Source organism: Magnolia sinica, chromosome 2, assembly GCF_029962835.1.
Source record: "Magnolia sinica isolate HGM2019 chromosome 2, MsV1, whole genome shotgun sequence".
NCBI classification, from domain to species: Eukaryota; Viridiplantae; Streptophyta; class Magnoliopsida; order Magnoliales; family Magnoliaceae; genus Magnolia; species Magnolia sinica.
The window spans coordinates 104550769-104575847 of record NC_080574.1 but is presented as its reverse complement, the minus strand read 5'-3'; the positions used below and the strand labels follow the sequence as shown (position 1 = coordinate 104575847).

The 25079-nt window shown below is 37.6% G+C and overlaps 1 protein-coding gene and 1 non-coding gene across 2 annotated transcripts in view; one reads left to right on the top strand and one right to left on the bottom strand.

Moving 5' to 3' along the window:
• Positions 1-14878, top strand: part of LOC131237338 (uncharacterized) — a 41479-nt gene extending 26601 nt beyond the window's left edge. The window contains exons 9-18 of the mRNA XM_058235044.1: positions 1272-1478; positions 2005-2308; positions 2385-2544; positions 3092-3200; positions 8943-9078; positions 9450-9505; positions 9585-9884; positions 9962-10087; positions 10986-11708; positions 14422-14878. Of these exons, the coding sequence (XP_058091027.1) occupies positions 1272-1478; positions 2005-2308; positions 2385-2544; positions 3092-3200; positions 8943-9078; positions 9450-9505; positions 9585-9884; positions 9962-10087; positions 10986-11708; positions 14422-14592 (2292 nt within the window). The 3' untranslated portion in view covers positions 14593-14878. The remainder of the gene's footprint in view (positions 1-1271; positions 1479-2004; positions 2309-2384; positions 2545-3091; positions 3201-8942; positions 9079-9449; positions 9506-9584; positions 9885-9961; positions 10088-10985; positions 11709-14421) is intronic.
• Positions 14879-24635: 9757 nt separating this feature from the next.
• LOC131238287 (small nucleolar RNA R71) lies at positions 24636-24742 on the bottom strand. The gene has a single exon (XR_009167692.1). It is a non-coding gene; the product is annotated as a small nucleolar RNA R71 (small nucleolar RNA).
• Between the last annotated feature and the right edge of the window lie 337 nt (positions 24743-25079).

The following is a 25079-nucleotide window of genomic DNA, read 5'->3' as shown; positions in this document are numbered from 1 at the left end:
GTGGCTGATACATGGGCACTTCTAAATTACTAAGAAATCACATACTTTGCAAACAAATAATTCAAATTAGATTGTCCAAATTATAGACCCCAATTTAGATATATCGTGAAAAAATTATACTTACGTGATTAGCTAAATATATGGTCGGTGGACAGTTATTGGACGGTTAACAATGAAAAGATTGAACTGTCCTATTTCAACAAACAAGCGTCCACAAATCAGTGGTTAGAATTTGTTGACCAATCTGATTTTTGGAATGTGATACAGAGATAGCAGGTCCCATAGTTTACCTGGTTTCATTTGAATCAATTTTTCTCTTATGTACAAATTATGAATGCCTGTCTATTAAGCATAGTGTGCAATCGGAGTGTAATATAACTCTCTATAGTCTATACAGAGATACATACACTTGTAAAAGGGTAATGATCTCATTGGCTAATGGCATGGGAACCTTTCCATGGACATAGTTTCATTTGGATTCAATGGATCCACATCACCTTTTAATTTTCACAAACTTGGAGGGCAGGCCTTCTCTCGGCCTCGGCCCAACCCTAGTCTTTCCATCCCTCAAGGACCAGGGTTAGGGTCAGGGCCTCTTTGGCCCATTAGGTCCAGTGCTGGGCTCGGGCAAGGGCTTAGGGCTCTAGGATTCGGCTAGGGCCAACCTCGGCCCAGCCCTACCTAGCCTAGGCCATTGCCACCCGTACTTGGCCCTCACCAACACATGGGGGACACATACTGGGATCTCAGTGAGAAACCTAGATCTACAAGGATATTTACTATTGAGGATATTGCTAATGCTTTGACTCTACGCGGTTGTAACCATAGTTCTCCGGCATCCATTTCACTTCCCAAACACCATTTTTCCCTCGTCCTGTTTCCTGCATTCCTTCCATACTTTTAGCTACCTACTACAACTGTTTGAGAATGATGCTCAACAGATCTATTGCTTGCATTTTTCCTCCATCCGTTTCTCAGTCTGGTAAGTGGTAACTATTTCCATAATCTACGAGGTTCCTCAAACCTTCTACTTCGTTGTATCAACCTTACTGTTTTTAATAGAAATTGCATAGGTAGGGCTATTAGGAAGGGAACATTTTCACAACCCTCCTAATAAAGAAATATTTTGGCAAGATGTCTTTATTCATTTTCTGTTGTAATGCCCTATGTTTTCTGAGATTGCATTGCACTTTATTCTTGATTTATTTTATTGCTTAGGCCTACATGCACAAATGATTGATGCATTGTACTAATACTTCTTTTATAAGCAGCCAAACTTATATACCCTTGTTGTTGTCCTCAAAGACACTTCCGGGAAACTTGTTGACTGTGAATCATGCCAAGTAGGCATAAGACAAATATCACAAGCTCCAAAACAACTACTCGTAAATGGGCATCCAGTTGTAATACGAGGTGTCAATAGACATGAACATCATCCACGTGTAGGGAAGACCAATTTGGAGTCCTGCATGGTTAAGGTGATTTTCATTTCTTTTCTATGTGCAAATAGGGAGTAAGTATATGATCCTTGATTAAGGATATGTATGGTATCCTCGAGCCCTCTGTCTGTACAAGTGGGTCCATGATTGGTTTATCCACAACATTATTTGATGGGTCCTTTTGTGGATTGGGGATGCCCCAAAAATGTCCAGATTGGGAGATCTTATCCCTCCAATTGGTGGCCTGCAAATAGACGGTCAAAGAAAAAATGCAGCAATTGTCCACATACAGAATAAAAGGCAAAGATTGTATGGTTAGGATCCCCCAAGCTGGGAGACCCGTGAGGCATCCCCTATCTACGTGTAGCTGATCAGATCAACAGTCTAGATCACCAAACCATTTGCCGATTTGCACAAACTGAGGATTTTTTGGATGCTATGCATATTATCAGGTTGAGGGTTCTAAAATTCTTCATGAGAATGGCTTTGATAACTGGATCTCCTCCCACTATAATTATTCTAATTGACATCTTGTTGAGATCTCTATGTACTTCTCTGCCTGTAGGATTTGGTTTTGATGAAGCAAAACAATATTAATGCCGTGAGAAACAGCCATTACCCCCAACATCCACGATGGTATGAGTTGTGCGACTTATTTGGTCTCTACATGATAGATGAAGCGAATATTGAAACGCACGGTTTTGATCTGTCTCGCCATTTCAAGCATCCTACTTTGGAACCAAGTTGGGCCTGTTCTATGTTGGATCGTGTCATAGGCATGGTGGAGAGGGACAAAAATCATGCATGCATTATTTCATGGTCTTTGGGAAACGAAGCCGGATATGGACCTAATCATTCTGCTTTAGCTGGTAGTATATTATATTTCATTCATCATTGCCATCTAGCTATTTAATCTTGAACATTTAATGATTTCATTAAGTGCAGGCTGGGTTAGAGGGAAGGACCCTTCGAGGTTGTTACATTATGAAGGTGGCGGATCAAGAACCTCATCAACAGATATAGTGTGCCCCATGTACATGCGTGTTTGGGACATAGTGAAGATAGCTAAGGATCCAACTGAAACCAGGCCTCTGATTTTGTGCGAGTATGCATCTTTTACAATTTTTATAAATATTTTTTATGATCGTATTACGATTTACACACTTTTCTAATAGTGTTAGACTACAATTTATGTTCACTGACTCATTTTCACTATACACATGGCCTACGTGAATGACAATCTAGACTACCAAATTGTGGACCCCTTTGTTGATTGAGCATAGCCCCAAATCACACTCACCGGACGATATTAAGTTTCCTAGTTTGCCCATTGAATTTGTAATGCCGACCAATTACTTTTCGCTGTCTAGTTGATGGCTACCAATCTGGTGGTTAGGATTGTTCATTCCGATGGCTACCAATCAGACAATATTAAGTTTCCTAATTTCGGGCTACCGGATTCCATCCACAATCGGTCTCACAATTGGATGGCATGGATCGATGTAAATGTATGCCATGTGCATGGTGGATGAGTCACCAATTTCTAAAAAATGGTGGTGGATGCAAACCACAAATTTCTCCTACTTGGTAATGCAGTCTTGTTGCCTTGTTATTGATAAGTTCTTGATGATATGTTCCATTGCAAATTACAGGTATTCTCATGCAATGGGGAACAGTAGTGGAAACATACATGAATATTGGGGAGCAATAAATAGTACATTCGGTCTCCAAGGAGGTTTTATTTGGGATTGGGTTGATCAGGTGGATAAAATCTTTAAAATCTTTTCATGTTTGACGGTAAAATGATTAATGTTCAGTCAACTAGCAATCTTGCCCTTTTCTTACAATTTCATTTTTTAAAAATTGCTGCTACTACTGGATATGTTAGAACTCCTTATTTATGTGGGGGCTTCGTGCATGTATTAGTTGGGTTGCAGTTGGCACCGAGTGGGAACGTGTTGACCTACAAGCTTTTTGAATGTGAGCTTCTACCATTGTGGGTTGTGGAGTTTGGGTAAAAGGAAGTGATGCAGGACAACTAACCACTTGCTCTAAAAACTCGAACTGATAGAGCATGGCGAATCAATCCCTTTATCTCATAGCCTAGACCCCACATCCCATGGCTTAGGTTCTTGATGAACCCTCCTCATGGGCCCCACATCACATGAGTTCCGCCTCACATGAGCCACCCACCCGGAGTGTGCCCCTGCATCCCATGAGCCCAGTGTGAAAATGCCCCTGCATTAATCACCCCCAGTGAGAAGTCTCGAACATGAGACCTCCTGCTCCCAGGCCTCACATCCCACGGGTTAGGTCCTTGATCGAACCCCCCTCGTAGGGCCCACATCACATGGGTTCCGCTTCACACGAGCCACCCGCCTCACACGGCTGGGGCCCACCTCACACGGGCTGCCCACCCCGAGTATGCCCCTGCATCCCACAGGCCACCTCATTTGAGCCCGTTGTGAAAATGTCTTTGCATTAGGAAGGTTATGTGCAGTGGGCAATCGATCATGTAACCTTTTTTTTTTTTTTTTTAAAGATACCAATCATGAAACTTTTATGAACCTAACATTTAAATGTTGACCCCAAATTGTTGGGAGAAAGGCCAAGATGATGAGAATGATGAAAATGCTGTTGCTATTAGTTTACTAGAGAGTGTGAGTCCTTAGACTCTTTCCGGATGTAATCAATGTTTAAGTTGTCAGCATCGTTACGAGTTTTGCTGGCTAGAGATACGGAAACAATATCATTATCGCCGATAGCTGGAAATATGGGGAGACATGATAAAACATGGGAAAATGGTGGAATTTTTCAATAAAACTTCTGGAGATGCTTAAATACACATATTTGCATATTTAGGAGTAAAACATTGTCAAGAGAATGCACACATAACAGGTTTCCATTTAATGGAGGCTTAAAAGCATATGCTATTGGAAGAAATTAGTCCAATATTAACCAAAATAAGTTTATATAACACAAATACAATTACTATACAATAACTAGGACATGTAAAAGTATATGAACCATCCAACTCTCATCCCCCCCATTCAATCCATCCATCCAACCATCCATTCATCCATCCATCCAACCATTACATCCATCCATCCATCCAATCCAATCCATCCATCCAACCATCTGTCCAACCAACCAACCATCCATCCAACCATCCAATCCATCCGATCATTCATCAATCATCATCATTTAAAAAATGGGGCCCTAATGAGCCCCATTTAAAGAAAAGAGGTGGATTAAATAATTTTCTTAACGTTTAACAGATTTATTTTTATTTTATTTTAAATAATAAATAAATAAATAAATAAATAGGTTTCCATTTAATGGAGGCTTAAAAGCATATGCTATTGGAAGTAATTAGTCCAATATTAACCAAAATAAATTTATATAACACAAATACAGTTACTATACAATAACTAGGACGTACAAGTATTTGAACCATCCAACTCTCATCCCCCAATTCAATCCATCCATCCAACCATCCATCCATCCATCCATCCAACCATTACGTCCATCCATCCATCCATCCATCCAATCCAATCCATCCATCCAACCATCTGTCCAACCAACCATCCATCCATCCAACTGTCCAATCCATCCGATCATTCATCAATCATCATCATTTTAAAAATGGGGCCCAATGAGCCCCATTTAAAGAAAAGAAGTGGATTAAATAATTTTCTTAACATTTAACAAATTTATTTTTTATTTTCATAATAAATAAATAAATAAATAATTTCAAAAAATCAAGAGATTTTGAGAAATCAATAGATCGGCCCATCGTCATGATCATATAAAAAAATGGGGCCTCAATTTGTTTTTTGGAGAAGAAATTGGGGAAAAAAAAATCAGATTTTCCCCATTTCCCCCAAATCAGACCAAATAGATCCTTAAATCTCTTGATTTTGTACTTAAAATCCATGTTTATGGATGAGATGATTCTCATGCATAAACATGGATATCAAATGAAATCCATGCTTATATTCAAGAGAAAAGGGTTGTTTTGGGGAATTTTTTGTTTCCTCAATATTCAGGCCCACAACTGCTTCAAACGGTAATTTCTTTGTCATATCTTTGTTTCGATCCTTAAAACCAGGTTAGTTGGTGCTGAAATCCACTATCTTTCACATATATACAAAAAAAAGTGGATTCTCCTTGCTTTTTCTAAAATTTAAAGGATTTTATTTTTATTTATTTATTTACTTTTCACTCATTTACACACTTGGTATCTTTCTCTGTACAATTGCTTGCAATATTTCAGCAACTTATCCCTATTTTATCAAGACATCGCATATTGTATGTGGGAATAGTGGTATGTTGAGTAAGCGGCTGATCGTCATCTCGTCAACATTTTAGGTTATCGACAAATCACGAAAATTTCTCCGAGATTTCGTCGACACTAGGAAACGATTTGAAATACAATGGTTTCGGTATCACAAGTGTGTCGACAACGATAATATAGTGATAACATCGATATTGTCGTCGACAATGCAAACATTGGATGTAATAGCACCATCTATATTATATTCTTTATTAAATAACTCCCTTTTTGGAGCGCTTGATGGGCTTATAGCTCAGGTATAAAGGGAGGGTTGATTACCTTGTGGAACCAATGATTTAAATATTGTTATATCAGCCAATACTATTGTTATCACACCTTAGTGATGTGAAACACCCCTAAAGTCATCAAAATTCTTGGTGGTGTGCGATATTTCTCAAAATATCATTTGAAAATATCACTTTTATAAACTTTCCGATATCATCCAGACGGTTAGTACATATTGACAGTACCTCAATTGCACTAGCCCCTGGTGAAAAAAAATCCAAAACTCAAAAGGAAAAAAATGATTTTCTCTGATTTTTTTTGCTATGATCTTATTCCTAAGGGAATTTTGACCATTCCTTTTCATTTGTTTAGAGAGAAAATGAGATTTAGGTGCGAAAATCGAGATCAGAAGGCATGCGGTATCGGAAACCCAATTGGGGACTTTTGCCAATTTCAATTGTTTTCTCTTGTTTAAATTGCTTGGAATCAGTGGAATGAAGTTAGTGATCCATAATTTTGCATGATTTGTATGCTCAGTTATGGATTTTGACTTCCTATTTTTGAATTTGGGGAAAATGAGCGAATTTGGAAAAATTCAAAATTTTCTCGATTTCACTCATTTATCTTGTAATTGTAGTTTGAAAAATCACATTATATATATATATATATATATATATATATATATATATATATATATATATATATATATATATATATATATATATATATATATATATATATATATATAGAGAGAGAGAGAGAGAGAGAGAGAGAGAGAGAGAGAGAGAGAGGAATGCTCACCTGTGCACTAGTTCTCACGAGAACTCATGAGAACTCGTCTCTCGTGATATGAGCCCAAAATCCAAACCCTAGGGCCCAACTTTTACCTTGATTCAAAACTTTGGTGGGCCATGGCAAAAGAGAGGAAAATCAAGGGAGGAAACTATTTCGTTTTGCCATGCCCCACCAAAGTTTTGGATTAGGGTAAAAGTTGGGCCCTAGAGGTTTTATGGGGTGCTGCATCACATGTATGGTTCAAATCTTGCACTCATATCACGGCAGATAAGTTCTCATGAGTTCTCGTGAGAACTGGTGTGCAGGTGAGCATTCCTCTCTCTCTTTCTCTCTCTCTCTCTATATATATATATGTAAAAGATTGATGCTTTATTTGTGCCTAATATTTATATATATATGAGCGTATGTTGATCTTAACATCAACCACACTTATTTATTTTATTTTGAAAAATATATTTTTTAAATTTAGAAAAAAAATACATTTTTAAATAAATGCACTGTACATTGTTGGACAAATTTAGTGCAAGTATTTAGTACATTAAATGTGCTATAAGTGATATAAATCATAGAAATATTTGTAATTTCATTATTTATTATTTTAATTTTATTTAAAAATAATTAGAAATTGTGAAAATATTTGAGATGTCTTTATGAATTATAAGTGTGTAATAATGTCATTTTTAACATTCCCTGAAATTTCATTAAAACTTTTGACTAATTTTCCAATGTTTCCCAAAAACAGAGATATGTTACGGGATACATGTGATATTTCCCATGTGATACCAATATGTTTCCATATCCCAAGGGCACGATACATGTGTCGATACCGATACTTGAATCATTGTGTGGAACTTTGGCCAACCTACACTTTGAAGGCTGGCCGTTAATCACTGGGAGAAAGGATAAAGATGATAGTGATGGTGAAAATGCTGCTGTTGCTATTAGTTTAGTGGAGAGCATGGGACTCCTTACATTTATCTCAAATGTCATACATGATACAACAACCCATACTATATTCTATTGTAAACATGTACTTTGCTGCAGAGCATGATGGGTTTATGCCCCTTGTAGCTTAGAATCCTTGAATTGAGGGTCTAACTGTGGGTGAGGTTTGCTAGCCTCAGACACCCTCTCCACAAATGCCTTTATGCATGGCATATGTGCTAAACTGTCATGTGCATGGAACATCTGGTTAATGCGTAAGGTGGGTCCCACTATGCAGATGACCTGGTAGTACAATCAGGCCACACTTGTACATCATGCGGATGATTCACAAGTGTTTGAAGTCTTCTCTGTTTTTTTTGGCACACTTACGGCCTACTGATAGGTGGAAATGCCTGATTTATTTTTCCTAGCCATCCATGCACAGCTCAATTGCCTCACACTTCTGCCTGGTTGGAACACGTGCCATGTATAAAGGTGCGCATGTGTGAGGGAAACCTCTTGTTGGACATTATTGGAAGATTATTCATAGTGTTTTGCTTAGTGGGATCACACAATTCAGCACAAAGGTATATTTTAACTAGACCATGTTGTTGAAATAATCTAGAAGACTAGGTCGGTACTTTGCAAATCAATCGTAATTTGCAATGCATGGCAGTGATGGCTTTAGGGGCCTGTTTGGTAAGTGGAAATCCATAGAAAAAAAAAGAAGGAAAAGTGTAATCATTATCGTTTTCTCTTGTTTGATTTGTGAAGGAAATCATAGCTTTGTAATGTAATCATTACACTTTTCCATTTCTACCATTCTCAAGCGCGAAACCCAAGGTGATCATTGTGAGATGAAGTGAAGATTTCCACTTGCATATTAAACATCCCACTTAAAATGGAATCCTTTGGAATCCATTCCTCAATAGTACCTTGGGAAATAATGATGACAAACTGTTGTTTCCCATGGATTGCAGCTTACCAAACAAGCCGTAAAGAGAGATTCGTGATCAATTGGAATCCTTCATACTTCATACTCTTCAATGAAATATTCAGATGCCATATTATTTGCATCTTTAATCCGTAGGACCTTAGTTCTTTTTATATAAGTTGCAGTGCTTCTTAGAATTAACTTTTATTACCTGGTCTATTGGAGGACAGTAATTACTAGTTTGTAATAAATATCTCATATATATATATATATTTATTTATTTTTACAGGGAATACTGAAGGAGGGAGCTGATGGTAACAAACACTGGGCCTTTGGAGGAGACTTTGGAGACATCCCTAATGATTTGAACTTTTGTTTGAACGGCCTAACATGGCCAGATCGAACACCTCATCCTGCACTAAATGGTAGGTAAAAAAGCTATTTACATCCTCATGTCAGAAATAACTAGAACCTTAGGGCCTGTTTGGATGCACCTTCCAGAACGTGCGTTTGAGGCTGGAACATTGTTTTGATCCGAATGGCAGTTTATGTTGTGCGTTTGATGCTCTTTGCAAACTCCCGTCTTATCTCCCATTGACAAAATAGGCACTAAGATGCTGAGTTGGCTATTGGTTTTTTCCGGACCAAGAAACCGGCTTGAAACCCACCTTTCTTGTTAACCCCTTTTAAGCGAGTGTGTCCAAATGGGCCCTTAACTCATCGATGTCATTCCTTGTACCATAAATGTGTGTGTGTGTTAATTTCATCATTCGTTGCTTTCCACTATGCTTTACAGAAGTTAAGTATGTATATCAACCGATAAAGGTTTCATTTGGGAAAAACATCATCAAGGTATTCTCTTGTTCACACGAATATTTATCTTTAAGTTTACGTTGGCTATGCTATCAACAGAGCAGTGCTGAATTTGCAGATATCTAACATGCATTTTTTCGAAACTACACGAGCAATGGAGTTTAGTTGGGTTCTTCATGGAGATGGATGCAGCCTGGGATCTGGAGTGCTTTCTCTTCCAGTCATAGAACCCCAAAGCAGCTATGATATTGAATGGGAATCGTCTCCATGGCATCATCTTTCAGCATCATTTTCAGCCACGGAAGCATTTTTAACCATAACTGCAAAGCTTATGACATCCACAAGGTGGTCTGAAGCTGGTCATGTCATTTCTTCTACTCAAATTCCTTTGCCTGCCAAAGGCAAATCCCTTCCTCATGTATGTGCTCTTCTCAGCCGCTACTTGTATCTATCAGTAGATGCCATTTTGGGTATTACAAAGTGGCATGTTTCCAGGTTATCAAAATGAATGAAAATTCTACCTTGGTTGGGGAATGTGTTGGAGACACTATTACAGTCAGCAAGGAGAATGTTTGGGAGATAAAGTTCAACACAAAAACTGGAGCAATCGAGAGTTGGAAGGTGGTTCTTAGTGTTTGTATCTTTTTGCTATTTTCTATTGAGAGATTTGACACTGCTCTTAGGGAACTGTAAGTTACAGTTTTCCTAGTTGCATTGGGATACTTGGTTAATCTAGGCTGTTCTTAGGTCCAGCACGCATTTCACGGGCTACCATGCAAACATCACATTGATCCCACAATTGTTAACCATTCGATCAATAGCCTTTAGTATGTATGGTCAAGATTGCTTACACAATACGTCCAATCAACAATTTGGGTCCATCTTTTTGTTAGGGCCCGTCATTGATTGCTTTTGATCCCAAAGAATCACTTCTTTTACGAAATCATGACACCTCTCCATGGCTTGGACAATGGATGGCTTTAGTAAATAAGGCCGATCAAGGATGAATTGGATAATCTAATCAGTGCAATTTTAGCATGGTAGTGTATGAAATGTGTTCTGGACTTGATGAACAGTTCAGCTCAATTGATTGGACTGTCCAAGTGTCAGGAAGCACTACAACCTATTGCTCTCTGAGAGCACTGGAGCATTTTGCTTTACTATTTGTGCACCTATCCCTGCTTTAGAGCGTGCATAGAGAACATAGAACATGTTTTTCATAATCGATATTGCATGCTTTTAGCAAATCCATGTGCCATGGAGAATTCTCATCCTGATGCCTGTGTATCTCTCCATGCTAGACTTGAATCTTTCCATATGATACAAATAATCATATGGGTGTTAATGACTCATATTTGCATCCATACATGCATCAGAGTGGAAGGAATCATGAACTGTATTATTGACAGTCATCAGTACATTTCCAAGAAATCCTCTCCCATATTATAGGATGTCATTGAATGTGTTAGCACACCTTGATTGTTTGGAAATGGTCTTCTAAATTTATGATGGTTTGCAGGTTGAAGGTTCTCCAGTGATGCATAAGGGTATTTTTCCATGCTTTTGGCGAGCGCCTACTGATAACGATAAGGGGGGAGGCTCAAATAGCTATGCTTCCAGGTGGAAGGCTGCCTACCTTGATAACATGGTATTTCATACAGAAAGCTGCTCCATACAGAAGCAGAAGGTAACAGCTCATGTTGTACCAATCAAGGTACTCTTCTTGGGTCTCCCCAAAGAACTGGAACATCATCTATCACAATCTGACAGTTCAGATGGTGGTGTAAATGATAAAAGTTCCATCATTTGCAAGGTGGAAGTGAATTACTGGATATATGAATCTGGGGATGTGATCATTGAGTGTAATGTAGACTTGAGGACTGACCTTCCACCTTTGCCACGTATTGGGGTCGAATTCCATGTGCCGAAATCATTGGATCAGATTACATGGTATGGGAAAGGGCCATTCGAATGCTATCCTGATCGAAAGGAAGCGGCCCATGTAGGGCTATACAAACAGAATGTGGCAGACCTGCATGTGCCATACATTGTTCCTGGTGAATCTTCAGGGAGAGCAGATGTTAGATGGCTGGCATTTCAAAGCAATGATGGGTCTTGTGGCCTTTTTGCTTCGATCTATGGTGGGTCACCGCCTATGCAAATGAATGCAAGTTACTACAGCACTATAGAGCTTGACAGGGCGATGCGCAATGAAGATCTTGTCAAAGGAGATAACATTGAGGTAACTTCATTTTCTAAATGCAAGTATCTATGCATCATCATCATCATCAGTCGTCGTCGTCATCATCATCATCTAAGATTTATCCCAATTCCCAACTAATTGGTGTTGGCTACATGAATTCTGTTTTGCCATTCCACACCATCAAGGACCATATGCTCGGTCAGACCATAGGTCATTAAATCTTTTCTTAGTACCTCCATCACTTCGTTTTGAGCTTTCCTCCTTCCCTTTGAGAACCTCCAACTAGAACCAACTCGGTCCTAACCGGTGCAGGTCTTAGTCTCTTTTGCACATGGCTAAATCATCTAAGTCTACTTTCCATCTTTGTATTAAGTCCGTTGTCTAATTATATCTCTCCTGTCTTGCCTCTAATCCATCTCAATATCCTCATTTCAGCTACACATCCTATGAACATGTCGGTCCTTGACCACTAAACATTTTGTCCAATAAAGCATGGTTAGTCTTATATCTATTGTATAAAATCTCTACTCTATTTCAATTGGTATATGGCTATCACACAAAACTCCAGAGTTACATCTCCGGTTCATCCACCTAGCGTTAGGCATGTGTGCCTTAGAATATAGTATTAAAAAAAGGTTGCGTTACGGTTGTAAAGGAAAAGGTCACCTCCCTTACACTTTACGGGGTTGAATCAGTCCATTATGAAAAAATGGGCTGATATGCCTTGTATGGACACCGTTATGGGGCCGATAGGCTATTACAGGCTGATATGACCATAAAAGGGCCCATTTTGAAAATTTTTATTTTCAATTTTTCTCTCCTTTTCCACTTCTTCCTTCATGTTACACATAAAGGAAGCTTGGAAACTAAGTTTAAACTAGATGTAGGAGGAATTAAAATACAAAATTGAGTGGGATTCGATGAACTGAAGCAGAGTGGACATATTGGGAAATGCTGACAGGGGTAAACTATCACTTATTTTTTTCTTCATTTTTCCATATTTTTTAAGTTGTACATATATGTTATAGGTCCTAATCCACCAAATCATGCTTTCACTTGTGTTCGGAGCCTAAATAATGCTTACATAACAGACCTATAATTACCTCATGATTACTCATACGCAGACTTAGAATCTTTATTATATATTGATATTAGATATTTAGAAGCCTAAATATGATAGTTCCATTATTTTAGAGTCGGTCTTAGTTTAATGGTATCAGGCAGTCCGGGAAAACATTCTTAACAAAGAATGGCCTGTTGCACCATCAAATATATGTTAAAAAATAGAAAAGAAAACATAATTTTGGTTCCTCACATTTTTCTAAATTTTTTCATATATATATATATATATATATTGTTTTTTGATCGTTACATGGTGCCTTAATGGCCATTATGGCCCATATCATAAAGGTCACATGACCTGTCGTTACACCAGCCATTACTATTACTGAATACCTTGCTTGGAAGGCTAGTGTTTCATATGTTAATGGATCTTGTTTATTGATGACCACATTATCAAATGGAATATACTTTTATCTTTTATTATTAATTTTGTGCATAACTTATGCATTAAATATGTTTAGCAGGTTATAGGGGTTATGAATCTCTCTTGTGGGTCCTTGTGGAAAGAATGGAGTGGACGTAATTGAGACCATGGCTAAGGCAGAGTTGTGTATCCATGTTTCTCGAGTACCATAAATTCCATAACCACTTCATTGGGATTGGGCAGCCTAGGAATAATTTTGTGGCTATCCTTCGGGGAACCAACAATGAGTTAGGATGGATTAATCTCAATCATCGGGCTTCTTGTTGTCATCGCCCTTCACCATAAGGGAGTGTGAGCATTCACTTGTTTATGAGTACCCGTGCTGGGTTTGATTGGACATTCGCATTGGAGGATCACATCAAGTCTCCCAACCAAGAGGATCATCGTGCTTAGATTGGATTGACGTGATCATTGGCAAGCTTTGACTAATCCTTAAACTTGAGGTCATGGAAAGACACCATGGTCCTATAGTTGTGGTGGGCATTGACATACTTTTTGACGTTACATTGGTGTTGAAGGTAGAAGCCTTTTATGTACCCACAAGGGATCCTCTAATCTTATTGAGACTTAATTGTTGATGAATCTTTTTGATTGGACCATCTATCCAGTGTCTTAAATCTAGCCAACACTCAAAAAAGTTTTTCCAAAGGTTTCTTGAACGCTTTTAATTGTGAGATCTTTTGATTTCATTGTTAAAGTATATTGATCATACTTAATGGACATCCAAAGGTTATATTTTAGTGGTCCACCACTGGTGCTTGCAATGGGATATTAGGCCAAGGATGGATACTATGGTTAATGAAAGGATTTGGGTCAATTTGGATATACGGATTGGCTGGATACAAACTTTTGATTATGCAAGGCATATTGAAGTCTGTAAGGGTGTGGACAACAAATTCCTTGTTTCCTCCCTCTCCTATTGTCACTCAGATTTCATTTAATTTACACTATAGTCTGACTGATTTTTAAAACATTTACATTCTAAAGCATCCCTTCATAGCTCCAGCTTTGCATTTACACCCTCTTTTCTTGTTAGTCAAAATTATGTGATCTATAAACAAAACACACCACAGGACTTCTTCCTGAAAGGTGAGCATTGTATATTCACTCTTACCAAAATGCTGTCATTTTAGCACGTCATGATAACTCTTCTTTTTGGCTTCTTATTTTCTTTCTTTGAGAGGTGTTATGGTTATTGTGTAACAGGTGCATCTCGACCACAGGCACATGGGTGTGGGCGGGGATGATAGTTGGTCCCCATGTGTCCATGACCAGTATCTCATTCCTCCGGTGCCCTACTCTTTTTCTCTAAGATTGTGCCCTATTAATGCATCTACTTCTTGCTATGACATTTATAGATCCCAACTTCCAAAATAACTTCGTCGAGGACGAAACAAAAGTATAACATCTGATGAATCTTTGGTGGGTCAACATTACTCTTTTTTCTCTAAAGATTGTGCCCTATTAATGCTTCTACTTCTTGCTATGACATTTATAGATCCCAACTTCCAAAATAACTTCATCAGAGGACGAAACAAAAGTACAACATCTGATGAATCTTTGGTGGGTCAACATTATATGAATATGTAATTATATTGATGGGGCTGAAGACACGACATGTAATGTGCTTTTCTTTTGGTAGGTTGGTTTGGGATTTAACCTATGACATTGGTATTGAATCAGAAAGCCGTTTCTGTTTTTGTTCAGACACAAAAAGCAGCATTTACTCCACTCTATAACATATAGATAGATGGTCTCTACAGGAGACCCATCTGTGCAAGCAAACAAAGGGATGCTCCACTGATGTGTATGTGAAATCCACTCCGGCCATTAGGTGCACCACCGCATGTTAGGCACTAGACTCTAAATTTAGATGGATACATGATTCATGTGGGTTACGTATATCGCATAATCACATGATTTGTGGTCATGTATCCCTCACTTTTAAACATGGTTAGATGACTATACACACGTCCCATTAGTCCAACACACATTACAATTGCACATGATTCAATAGTGATACTAGTATCACATGGTCACATAGTTCAGTAGCCCTACATGAGTCATAAGTTCACACATAAAAGTAACTATACATGCATCTTATGAGCACATGGTTTAATAATTACACCTAGGTTGCAGTTTCAGATGATTGCTAACCCTATGTGCATCATACAGTCACGTGATCAATTACTCTACTTGCATTGCACGGTTTCATAATTTATAGCTGCTTATACTTTAACATTCCACATAATCAAGTGACCATACGCTTCACACATTTTCACACAGTTAAGTGGCCTCACACCCATCACATTATCACTTATAGGAATGGCCAGCCACATAATTTAGCATAGTCGGGTGGCTGTATACACATCACATGGCTGTATGGTCAAGTGGCCTCATTTTATCACAACACATAATTTGAGGGCCATACACTCATCACATGAATACATGGTTAAATGATTACATATACACCATAATTTCATAGGATTTACTGTGCTATAATTTATATCATAAGATCAAGGTACTAAGGGCCACATTTTCATCACAACATCATATAGTCTAATGGCCCTACATTTGTCACTACCTTTGCATATTCAGGGATCGTACACGTACCACATCTTACATTATTAAGGGTCATATGGCTATCATAGCTTCAAACATCACACATTTTGCATGATCTAGTGGCAAACCCTAATTCTCATGATCACATGAGTTTAATGGCTAATTTTGTATTTCAATTTAGTACCATTTAGTGGCCAAATGTACATCATGGATCACATGATCTGTGCCCACAGATACGTCCCAATTGCATACGACTAAATAGTCATACATACATTGCAATCATGCATGATTGAGTGGTCATGCCAACACAATATGATTACAAGGTTAAATGGCCACATGTACACCAAATTCTACATGATTGAGTAGCTACACTTACATCAATGATCACATGGTTAAGGGCCATAGTACCATGTGGTTTAATGGCTGTATACACGTCACGTGATCTTATGATTAAGTGGCCAGATTTACATTACAAATTGCTTGATTTAATGGCCAGATGCCCATCACAATCTCATATAATTTTGTGGCCAGATGCACTCTGAATTTCGTAAGCGTTAATGGGTAAGCATGCTACACCATTGATGCATGATAGGTCAGCCAGGGATCATTTGGATGGCATATACACATTATAGTGGGGTCCACACTTGCCCCGCAGTGGACAATGTGTACATATGACACATACATCACAACGGCTCGAAACATCCCCACTGCTCTTTGTGTTGGGCCCATTTGGGATATAGGTTTGCTTCATTTTTGGACTGGAAAAGGGGTAGACAGAGTGGGCATCCCATGCATTAGTGGGGTCTATGATCTAATGGGCCCCACTAGCTAGAATCAAGCAAATTTCTCTCTCTCTCTCTCTCTCTCTCTCTCTCTCTCTCTCTCTCTCTCTCTTCACTATAACCAGTCCTACACGTGTTGAATGGAAAAGAGACAATACAGTGGGCCTTGGGAAGGTTGCAATGGTGGGTAGCCATCAATAGGCCCCACAGATAGACAGTGTAGATATAATACATACTTTAAGGTGGACCCTCAGGGTTTTAACGGTGGAGCCTACTGCTTCCAGTTGCATGGTCCACGTTAGATTTGGATCTGCTTCATTTTTTTGTTTGGAAAAATGGGTGGGTGAGATGGATTTCTCATGAGCATCAGGTGGGTGTCACTGTCCAGTGGGCGCACCTTGAAAATGAGCTAGAAAAATTGATGAATGGTTGGACATACAATCCATACATCTAGGTGGGTGTCCAAGGTTGTTCAATGGTGGGTAATGCCTGGATGTTTGGGGCCCACATAAGTTCAGGATCAAGACAATATTTGTATTTTACTTACATCCAAGTCTATGTAACCTTGTCGATAGGTTCGATGGTTAATAAAAATCAAGGTGGCCACTGGGTGAACTTGATAGCCCTTGCAAAGTGACACACGCTGTGTGGACAACATGTTGTACATGATGTTTACGCAGCATGGCCCATTACTGACGGGTCCCACCTCATCAGAAAGAAGCAAAAAAGAGGGAGGGAAGAGGGAAGAGATAGAGAGAGAGAGGGGTAGTGAGTTGGGAGATCCATTCACTGGAAGGTTTCGAGTTTCGCGATGGGGTGTGGGTGAGAGCGAGTGTGCAACAGGTCTAGGTGTGACTTCGAGTTCTCCTCCTCTTCTTCCTTTTCTTCTCTCTCTTTTCCTTCCTTTTCTTCTCTCTCTCTCTCTCTCTCTCTCTCTCTCTCTCTATTTCTTCTCTTCCTCTCCTTTCATAGATGAAATTTCAACAACTAACTAGAGTTAAAAACCCTTTTCGCTAGAAACTAATAATGGCTGAGAAAGATGTAGCTAAACCGAACTTGGGTTACGGGAGGGGCGAGGAGTGAAGCATATTGTAATGCGTGCATTAGTTAAAGGAGAGGTGTTATGAGGAGAGGGTGCATAGCATGCATGTGAAGGTGAGGTGAAATGCATATAGGGAGAGGTGACATGCATGGGAGTGAGGTGGCATAGAGAGAATGAGTGAAGGTGTTAGTGGGTTGTGATGTGAGGGAGTGAGAAGAGAGAATTAGTAGGATGTGTAGGGAATGTGCTTGGGTTGGGCTTTGGGATTAGGTTTAGTCTAAGTCCACTTAAGGTGGGGTATGTAGAGGCCCACCTCCTATCTCCTTTGAGGTTCCTCTTGCACATGCAAATTTTGGATTCTTCATGTGATACCACGCGTACATTGAGGCGGTTAGGAGTGGGATTCGGTCCACACGATCGGGGGGTCATGCTCGAGCATACGGGATACGTTGCACACATCGCGTGGGGGGTTAATAAACACATGTGCAAAGGCACAAACACACACATGCACACACTTGGGGGTTTTTGGGAATGATAGAGTATGCACACTAACACACGGAAATGAATATAGGGAACCAGGGCACACACTCACACTCTCGGGGGTCTATGAAAGGGTTGAGGGCATACGAGCATGGATCATGCACTCGGATGAAAAGTCAGGGTGCTCGTATAGAGTATGGTCATATCAAAAAGCCGAATCCCACCCACAAAGAGTGTGGTTGCACACGTATGAAAGTCGGAGCAGGCTCCGGAACGTTTCAGGAAAGACTGGGGGCATCACAACATATCTGCTTAGCTGTACATGTAGCCGGATGTGAAAATCCAAATTGCTAATCAATTGGTCCCTAATTGGACTACCCTTGTGTGTTGGAAGTGGACGTTTGGCCATTTCCCTTCACACACTTGTAACCCACCTGATAAGTGGACCAACCTGATTTTGGGTCAGGAAGTATATATCTAATGGGGCTTGCTAGATGAGTGTCTTAAATATCATATACGTGGAACTATTGGCATGTGTACTAACACCTGGGGATGATAAGTTTTAATGGATTTAGAAACATCTTACAGAGCCTTTGGATGAGTTATTAGGAACCTATTATGAACCACATAATAGGTTAAAAAAATAATTTATTATTGTATAACACATTATGCTAAGAAAATGTATTTGGAGCACTCATTATTATTACAATTTGAATACGTTATGTTAATCACCAAATTATATTATGGAAATCTTAGATGTATCATTCATTGATAATAACCAAAGACGATTGAAATATATATCCTAAGAAATTTATACATAACACCCTCGTCAAGAAAAGGTAGTTGAGAGACCACTTAGAGTTTGATAGGTCTTGACAACTTTATTTAGAAACAGAAAACTTGAGCAATAATGATAGGTCGGAATAACATGACCATGTGCTAATTTTCAAATTATGATAAGAATCAATTGAAGTAATAGATAATATTAGTAGGAGAAATGCTAGAGACAAATATATTCGAATTGTCAATAATGGAAATAAATATTAAAGCTAATAACTTAACATATTCTACCTTGTAGAATATTATTTTCTTAAGTTAGGAGAAGCTAATTAAGTATATAATCTTAAGTCATTCTGCTAATGACCTTCCAATTTTCTTATATGGTTTCCTTAGGTGCTTCATGTTAATAGTGGTAAACAAAGTAGAGTGATGGCAAAACAAAATCTGCATCATGGACAATCCAAACTACTGATGAGCCTTTTTAATTTTCCTAGATTAACAATTTGGATTAATGATAGTGGATTTTCAATTATCATTTATTCTCCTATAAATGATTGGTTGCTTTATATCATTTGCATTGGTGTGATCTTTTATAAGGGTTAGGCAGATTAACCCTAGTGTCGTATAAATTGTAATTTTCCAAACAAACTCACAACACTAAACCAATAGATCAATCTTTATATGTCTTGAAATTCAGGCACACAATCCAATAACCGATCCATGAATTTCTATATATGTCAATCTTCATTTAAAATTTCAATAGATGGATCCGTCGATGCAATCTTGAAAAAATCAAGACCGTAGGAATAGGTTCTCTCTCCACACAATTCTATTAAGAGTTAAGAATGATTGCTGAGTCCATTTAAACAAACATGGTTTAAATTAGTATATTTTAAGCTACATGATGCAACGACAAGAATAGTTGTTCAAACCTATTGGGATGGGGTCACCTAATTTTTAAAACATTGATGTATACAAACATGCAATCTATTGAACATGGGCCCGTGGGGGCCGCTTGTGGGCAATCAGTTATCTTTCCGTGATATATGGAGAAATGTTGGATGAGATATGGATAAGTCCTATTCCATTTAAATTCATCTATCATTTCTTGATCCCTCTTATCCCTCCTAAACATATAGGGACTAAGAGATATCCTAGACAGAAAAAAGGGAAAAGAGTTTATACCCTGATTCTATCTATCTAGCCCATACATAGGCAATTAAAACTATTGATTGTAGTGCAGAGTCATGTATCATCTTAACCATAGAATTAGAGAGGCGATTAGACCCTCTCTGCTCTTATAGTAGTTCAACAGACATCTAGCCATTCACCGTTCATCTTCAGCTTTTGCAAAGGTCTTAACATCATGTAGACTATCAGATCCTACGGGCCCACTTATTGGGTCATCTTTTATAATTAAAGCAAAGTGGAAAGATTTACATATGCAAAGATGCAATAATTTAAAAATCTCCTTTTAAAACTAACCTTATAAGATCATAAAGAAGAGATTATTATCGCTATCAAAATTCCAATGATATTTAAAATGATAATATCAACCATGATTCTTTTTCAAACCAAGAAAATTAAAGAGAAAATTAAAAAAGGAAGAGAAAATCTTACTTGATTTTGATTTTTTTAAATTTTTTTTTAAATTTTTTAACTTCATTTAGGGGGGAAAGAGAGAGAGAGAGAGAGAGAGAGAGAGAGAGAGAGTGGTGGTGATGCGTTTGATTCGGTTAAGCATGTGGGGAAGAACCAGTTAATTAAGTTGCTTGGTGTGGTTAAATAGTTGTGTTAGAATATAGTTAAATTAGGAGCCAGTTATGCACATGACAATTGTTAGTTCTATATTTAAAGGAGTCTATTAATAAGAGCAAAACTAGATTTCAATTACAAATATCTTATTTTACTTAGGAGGCATACTCCTTTCGAAGTCAGTTAATACTCTCTTGTTCTCTTGTGTTCTTAAAAATAACCAAGTCAAAGAAAACTAGAAGTATTAATTTGGTATTAGAGAAGACGACTCTGGGGCATGGTAGAGGGAACTTGAAGAGAGAAGATAGAAGAAGCTATTAAACAACTCCAAGACACCTTGGAACAATACAGACAAAAATTGGAGTAGCAGGGATAATGATTAGGGATGATTGTTCAAATGCCAACAACCCTTAAACTCAAATACGATCATGTCACACCCCGCCTTTGGAAGCTTGAGCTCATTCGACTCGGTTGCCAAGTTGGAGTGGTGATGCAGGTGTGGATGATATATAAGAAATTTACAACAACACACTAGGTACTCAAGTCATAACTAAATAATATAAAATTCAAATAATCATCAATGACCAATGAATCATCATCCAACCTAAGAATAAAAATATCCAAGTATAGTCATCCATATGGCTATACTTAGCCCAGCATAAACATTAACATTATTCAAATCCAGAATAGAAGAAACAATATTTATTCAATCATCAATCAACATGAACATGCTTCTCAAATGCATTAGTCTACTATTGAAGTCTTTAAGTCTTTTCTAGAGCCTGAATGGTTTTCCAATCAACAACATGAGATAAAAGCCCAACAAGTTTTAATACTCATGATTCAAAACAAGATCAAGATACAAAAGAAAGAATATATAAATTAATATGCCAATAACCAAGGTACAATTATAAGTTGAATAACCAGGGTTAGAGCTGCACACAATGTTTGGCCTACCAAAACCCATTCAACCAAGGCCTACACAATTCCATCACATGTGATAGCGTACTCATAAGACTTGCTTGTGGTTTCTCATGTACGATGTGTGACCGTATAATCTGATGATGAGTGGCCTACTTTAAAGCTGGCTAAATTTCTTCCTCAGCCCCCTGACCTCAATCGAAGGAAGAGGCTCTATTAGTACTAACTCGAGTCCATGTGGGACACTTGCCTAAGAATTTAAGGGATACTCGTTCCTCGAGTTGTCTGTTGTTCTAAAGAATCAAACATCATATAAGGCAATTATATACTTAACATATAGCAATGATAATCAATAGTAAACAAGCAAATGTATATGATATGCCATGAGATGTATGCGGAAAAATCCATCCGTGTATGTGACTACTATTGAGTGTGAAATATTGTAAAATTTCTCCTTATTATACATTGGTTTTATAAGCATAGATACGCTTAATTGATTTAATTACGTATGATTTCTTATACGGGATGATTTGTGAAATTGTAATTTTACCACTGCAAGTGAAGCTTGAAGATATGTCTAATGTCCTAGAGGGGGGTGTTGAGGGTCAAATATTGCATATTATCCCCCATTTATATCTTGGTTCTATGAACATGATAATGCTTAATATTCTATTTTACTCATGTTTGTGTTGCAAGGTGAATTTAAGAACTTGAATTGAAAAAGGTGCTAAAAATATAGATTTGATGCTCAAGAATCACCAAGGCAAGGGATGGATCTTAGGAGACCAAGATTAAAGAATTCACATGCCAAAGATCTAAGAAAACTAAGTGAGACATGAAGAGAATCAAAGATTTGAAGTGAAGAAAAGGAATCCTGAAATCGTCCTGAAAAAGCATATTCTGAAACTCTAGATCATTTTGTGAAATTGCGCAGAGTGAAGTCTATTTTGAAAAACTAGGCAGAGCAAAGTCTATTTTAGCAAACTGCGTAAATTTGAGGCAGTTTCTATAGTTTTCTAAGTAGGTGCGAAAGTTGGAGTTCCACAACCATAAATAAGACTGCCTAGGATACTCCAAGGCATCTTCTAGAGTTTAAGGAGTGGAGAAGCCATCGCCAAGAGTTTTTTTTCTTCTTCCTTAGTTGTTTTCATATTTTTCTTAAGAGACTTTGGTCTAATCATTTCTATAGTTGGCTAAACCTTTTAGCTAGGGCTAAGAGGTGAAGCTTGTAGCATGATGGGATATTTCTATTATTTTGATTTATGTTTATGTTAAACTCCATGGATTCTAATTTGATATTTAAGGAATACTTTCAGTTTTTAATGGTTTATTATGACTCAAATTATAGTAGATCTGCAATAGCTTTGAGTATCTTCTTTTCCTGATTTGAGATTATGAAATTAGTAAGTCCTGTTATTCACCATCGTCCCTTGGGCATGGTAAGGTGATGAAATCCTTTCTAATATTCACAATTCTCCTGCTTTGAGATTACGAGATTGGTAAATCCTGTTGTTTGCCATTGTCTCCTGGGCATGGTTTGGTGATAGAATCCTTGTCAATTATCATAGTTCTCCTTCATTGAGAATTAGGTCAATGGAAGTTTAGATTTAGTTTTATTAATATATTTTCCAACTGGTTAGGATAAGACTTCAATTCTAATTGTGTTATTTGAATCAAGCTAGAGGGCTTCTTGATCACTACAAGCAGATCCTTGACACCCTAGCTCCCACCTTTAAATTCTTAGTTTCACTTACTCTATTTATAATTACTCTCTCAAATACTTCAGAATTAGTTTTACATCTTTTTCTAATTCTACTTCTAGTTAATTTTAGAAACGTATAAGTTTCAGTCCCTGTGGATTCGACCTCGGTCTTACCGAGATTATTACTACATCACGACCTTACACTTGGGGTTGTGAACAAATTTTTGACGCTGTTGCCAGGGACTAACGGTTGCTTTTTTTGAATTTAATTAGTTTTGGGATTATGTTAAGATTATGATTTATTTACTTTCTATTTTTAGGTTGGGGTTTCTCTTAATTTGTTTTTAAAAACTAACTTTTCTTTCTATTTCTAGATTTAGAAACTTTCCTAATTTATTTTTAGAAACTAACTTAGCTTTCTATTTCTAGGTTTAAAAACTTTCCTTTTCATTTTTAGAAACTTTCCTTTTTCGTTTTTAGAAACTAGGTTGCTTTTTTAGAAACTTTTCTTTTTCGTTTTTAGAAACTAGGTTGTTTTTTTAGAAACTTTCCTAATTTGTTTTTAGAAACTTTCCTTTTTCGTTTTTAAAAACTAGGTTGCTTTTTTTTAGTAACTTTCCTAATTTGTTTTTAGAATTTTTTTTTTTTTAGAAACTTTCATTTTTCGTTTTTAGAAACTAGGTTGTTTTTTCAGAAACTTTCTTTTTAGTTTTAGACACTAACTCATCTTTTTATTTCTATTTTTAGAAACTAATTCACTTTCCGTTTTCTTTTGTAGGATCCTAACATAGAAACTTCTAATTTGGTAACTTCTTTCTAATTCTCTCTTTTTTTATTTTCTAGATTTCTATTTCCCTTCTTTCTTTTAGGTTTAGGTTAGATTCTAAAATTGAGCGCTGAGAGTAATTCTCTCTCATTATCTATCCATCGCAAGATTAGATACCACTCGAGATCCACATAGTTAACTGAAGTTATGGCTGCTAATCAACCTCTAAATCCTCAACCATCCAGGATGAGAATGAAGTGCATCAAGCACCCCCGCCTCGTACTTTATAAGATTATTTATAACTAGTGAGGGTGAGCACACCTTCCTGTATGGTTTTTTCAGAGAATGTAGGACATGAATATCAAGTCGGGAGTGATCCAACTCATTCTAAAATTCCATGGACTTGAATATGAAAATCCACATCTACGCTTGAAAGAGTTTGATGAGATAATAGCCACTTTATACTTTCCTCATGTATCTGAGGACACGGTCAGGCTGAAACTCTTTCCCTTCTCCTTAAAAGAAAAGATCAAGATGTGGTTACACTCACTGCGTTCACGATTGATTGGCAGATGGAATGACATGACAAGGGAGTTTAATAAGAAAATTTTCCCATATCATAAAACGAACACCCTCAGAAAGTCAATCATAAACTTCGCCCAAAAGGAAGATGAAACATTCTTCTGATATTAGGAGCAGTTCAAGGATCTTATCAGTTCATGCCCACAACACGGTTTTGAAACATGGCACATCATAAATTTCTTTTACGATGGATTGACATGTTTCATGTGCCAATTGGTCGAGATGATGTGTAATGGAGAATTCATGAACAAAGATGTCAACTATGTGTGAGATTATTCAGACAGACGTGCTAAAAACGCACAATCATGGGACATCTCTCCAAAACCCACAACTTCTAAACCTACTTAATCAAAGGAAAGGGGAGGAATGTATGGTATAAAAGAAGAAGATGACTTGAGTGTAAGGGTGAGCAATCTCACAAGAAGAGTTGAGGCAATGGAATAACAGAAGGATAAGGCTAAGAAAGAAGTTTACGGTATTTACGCTTGCAAC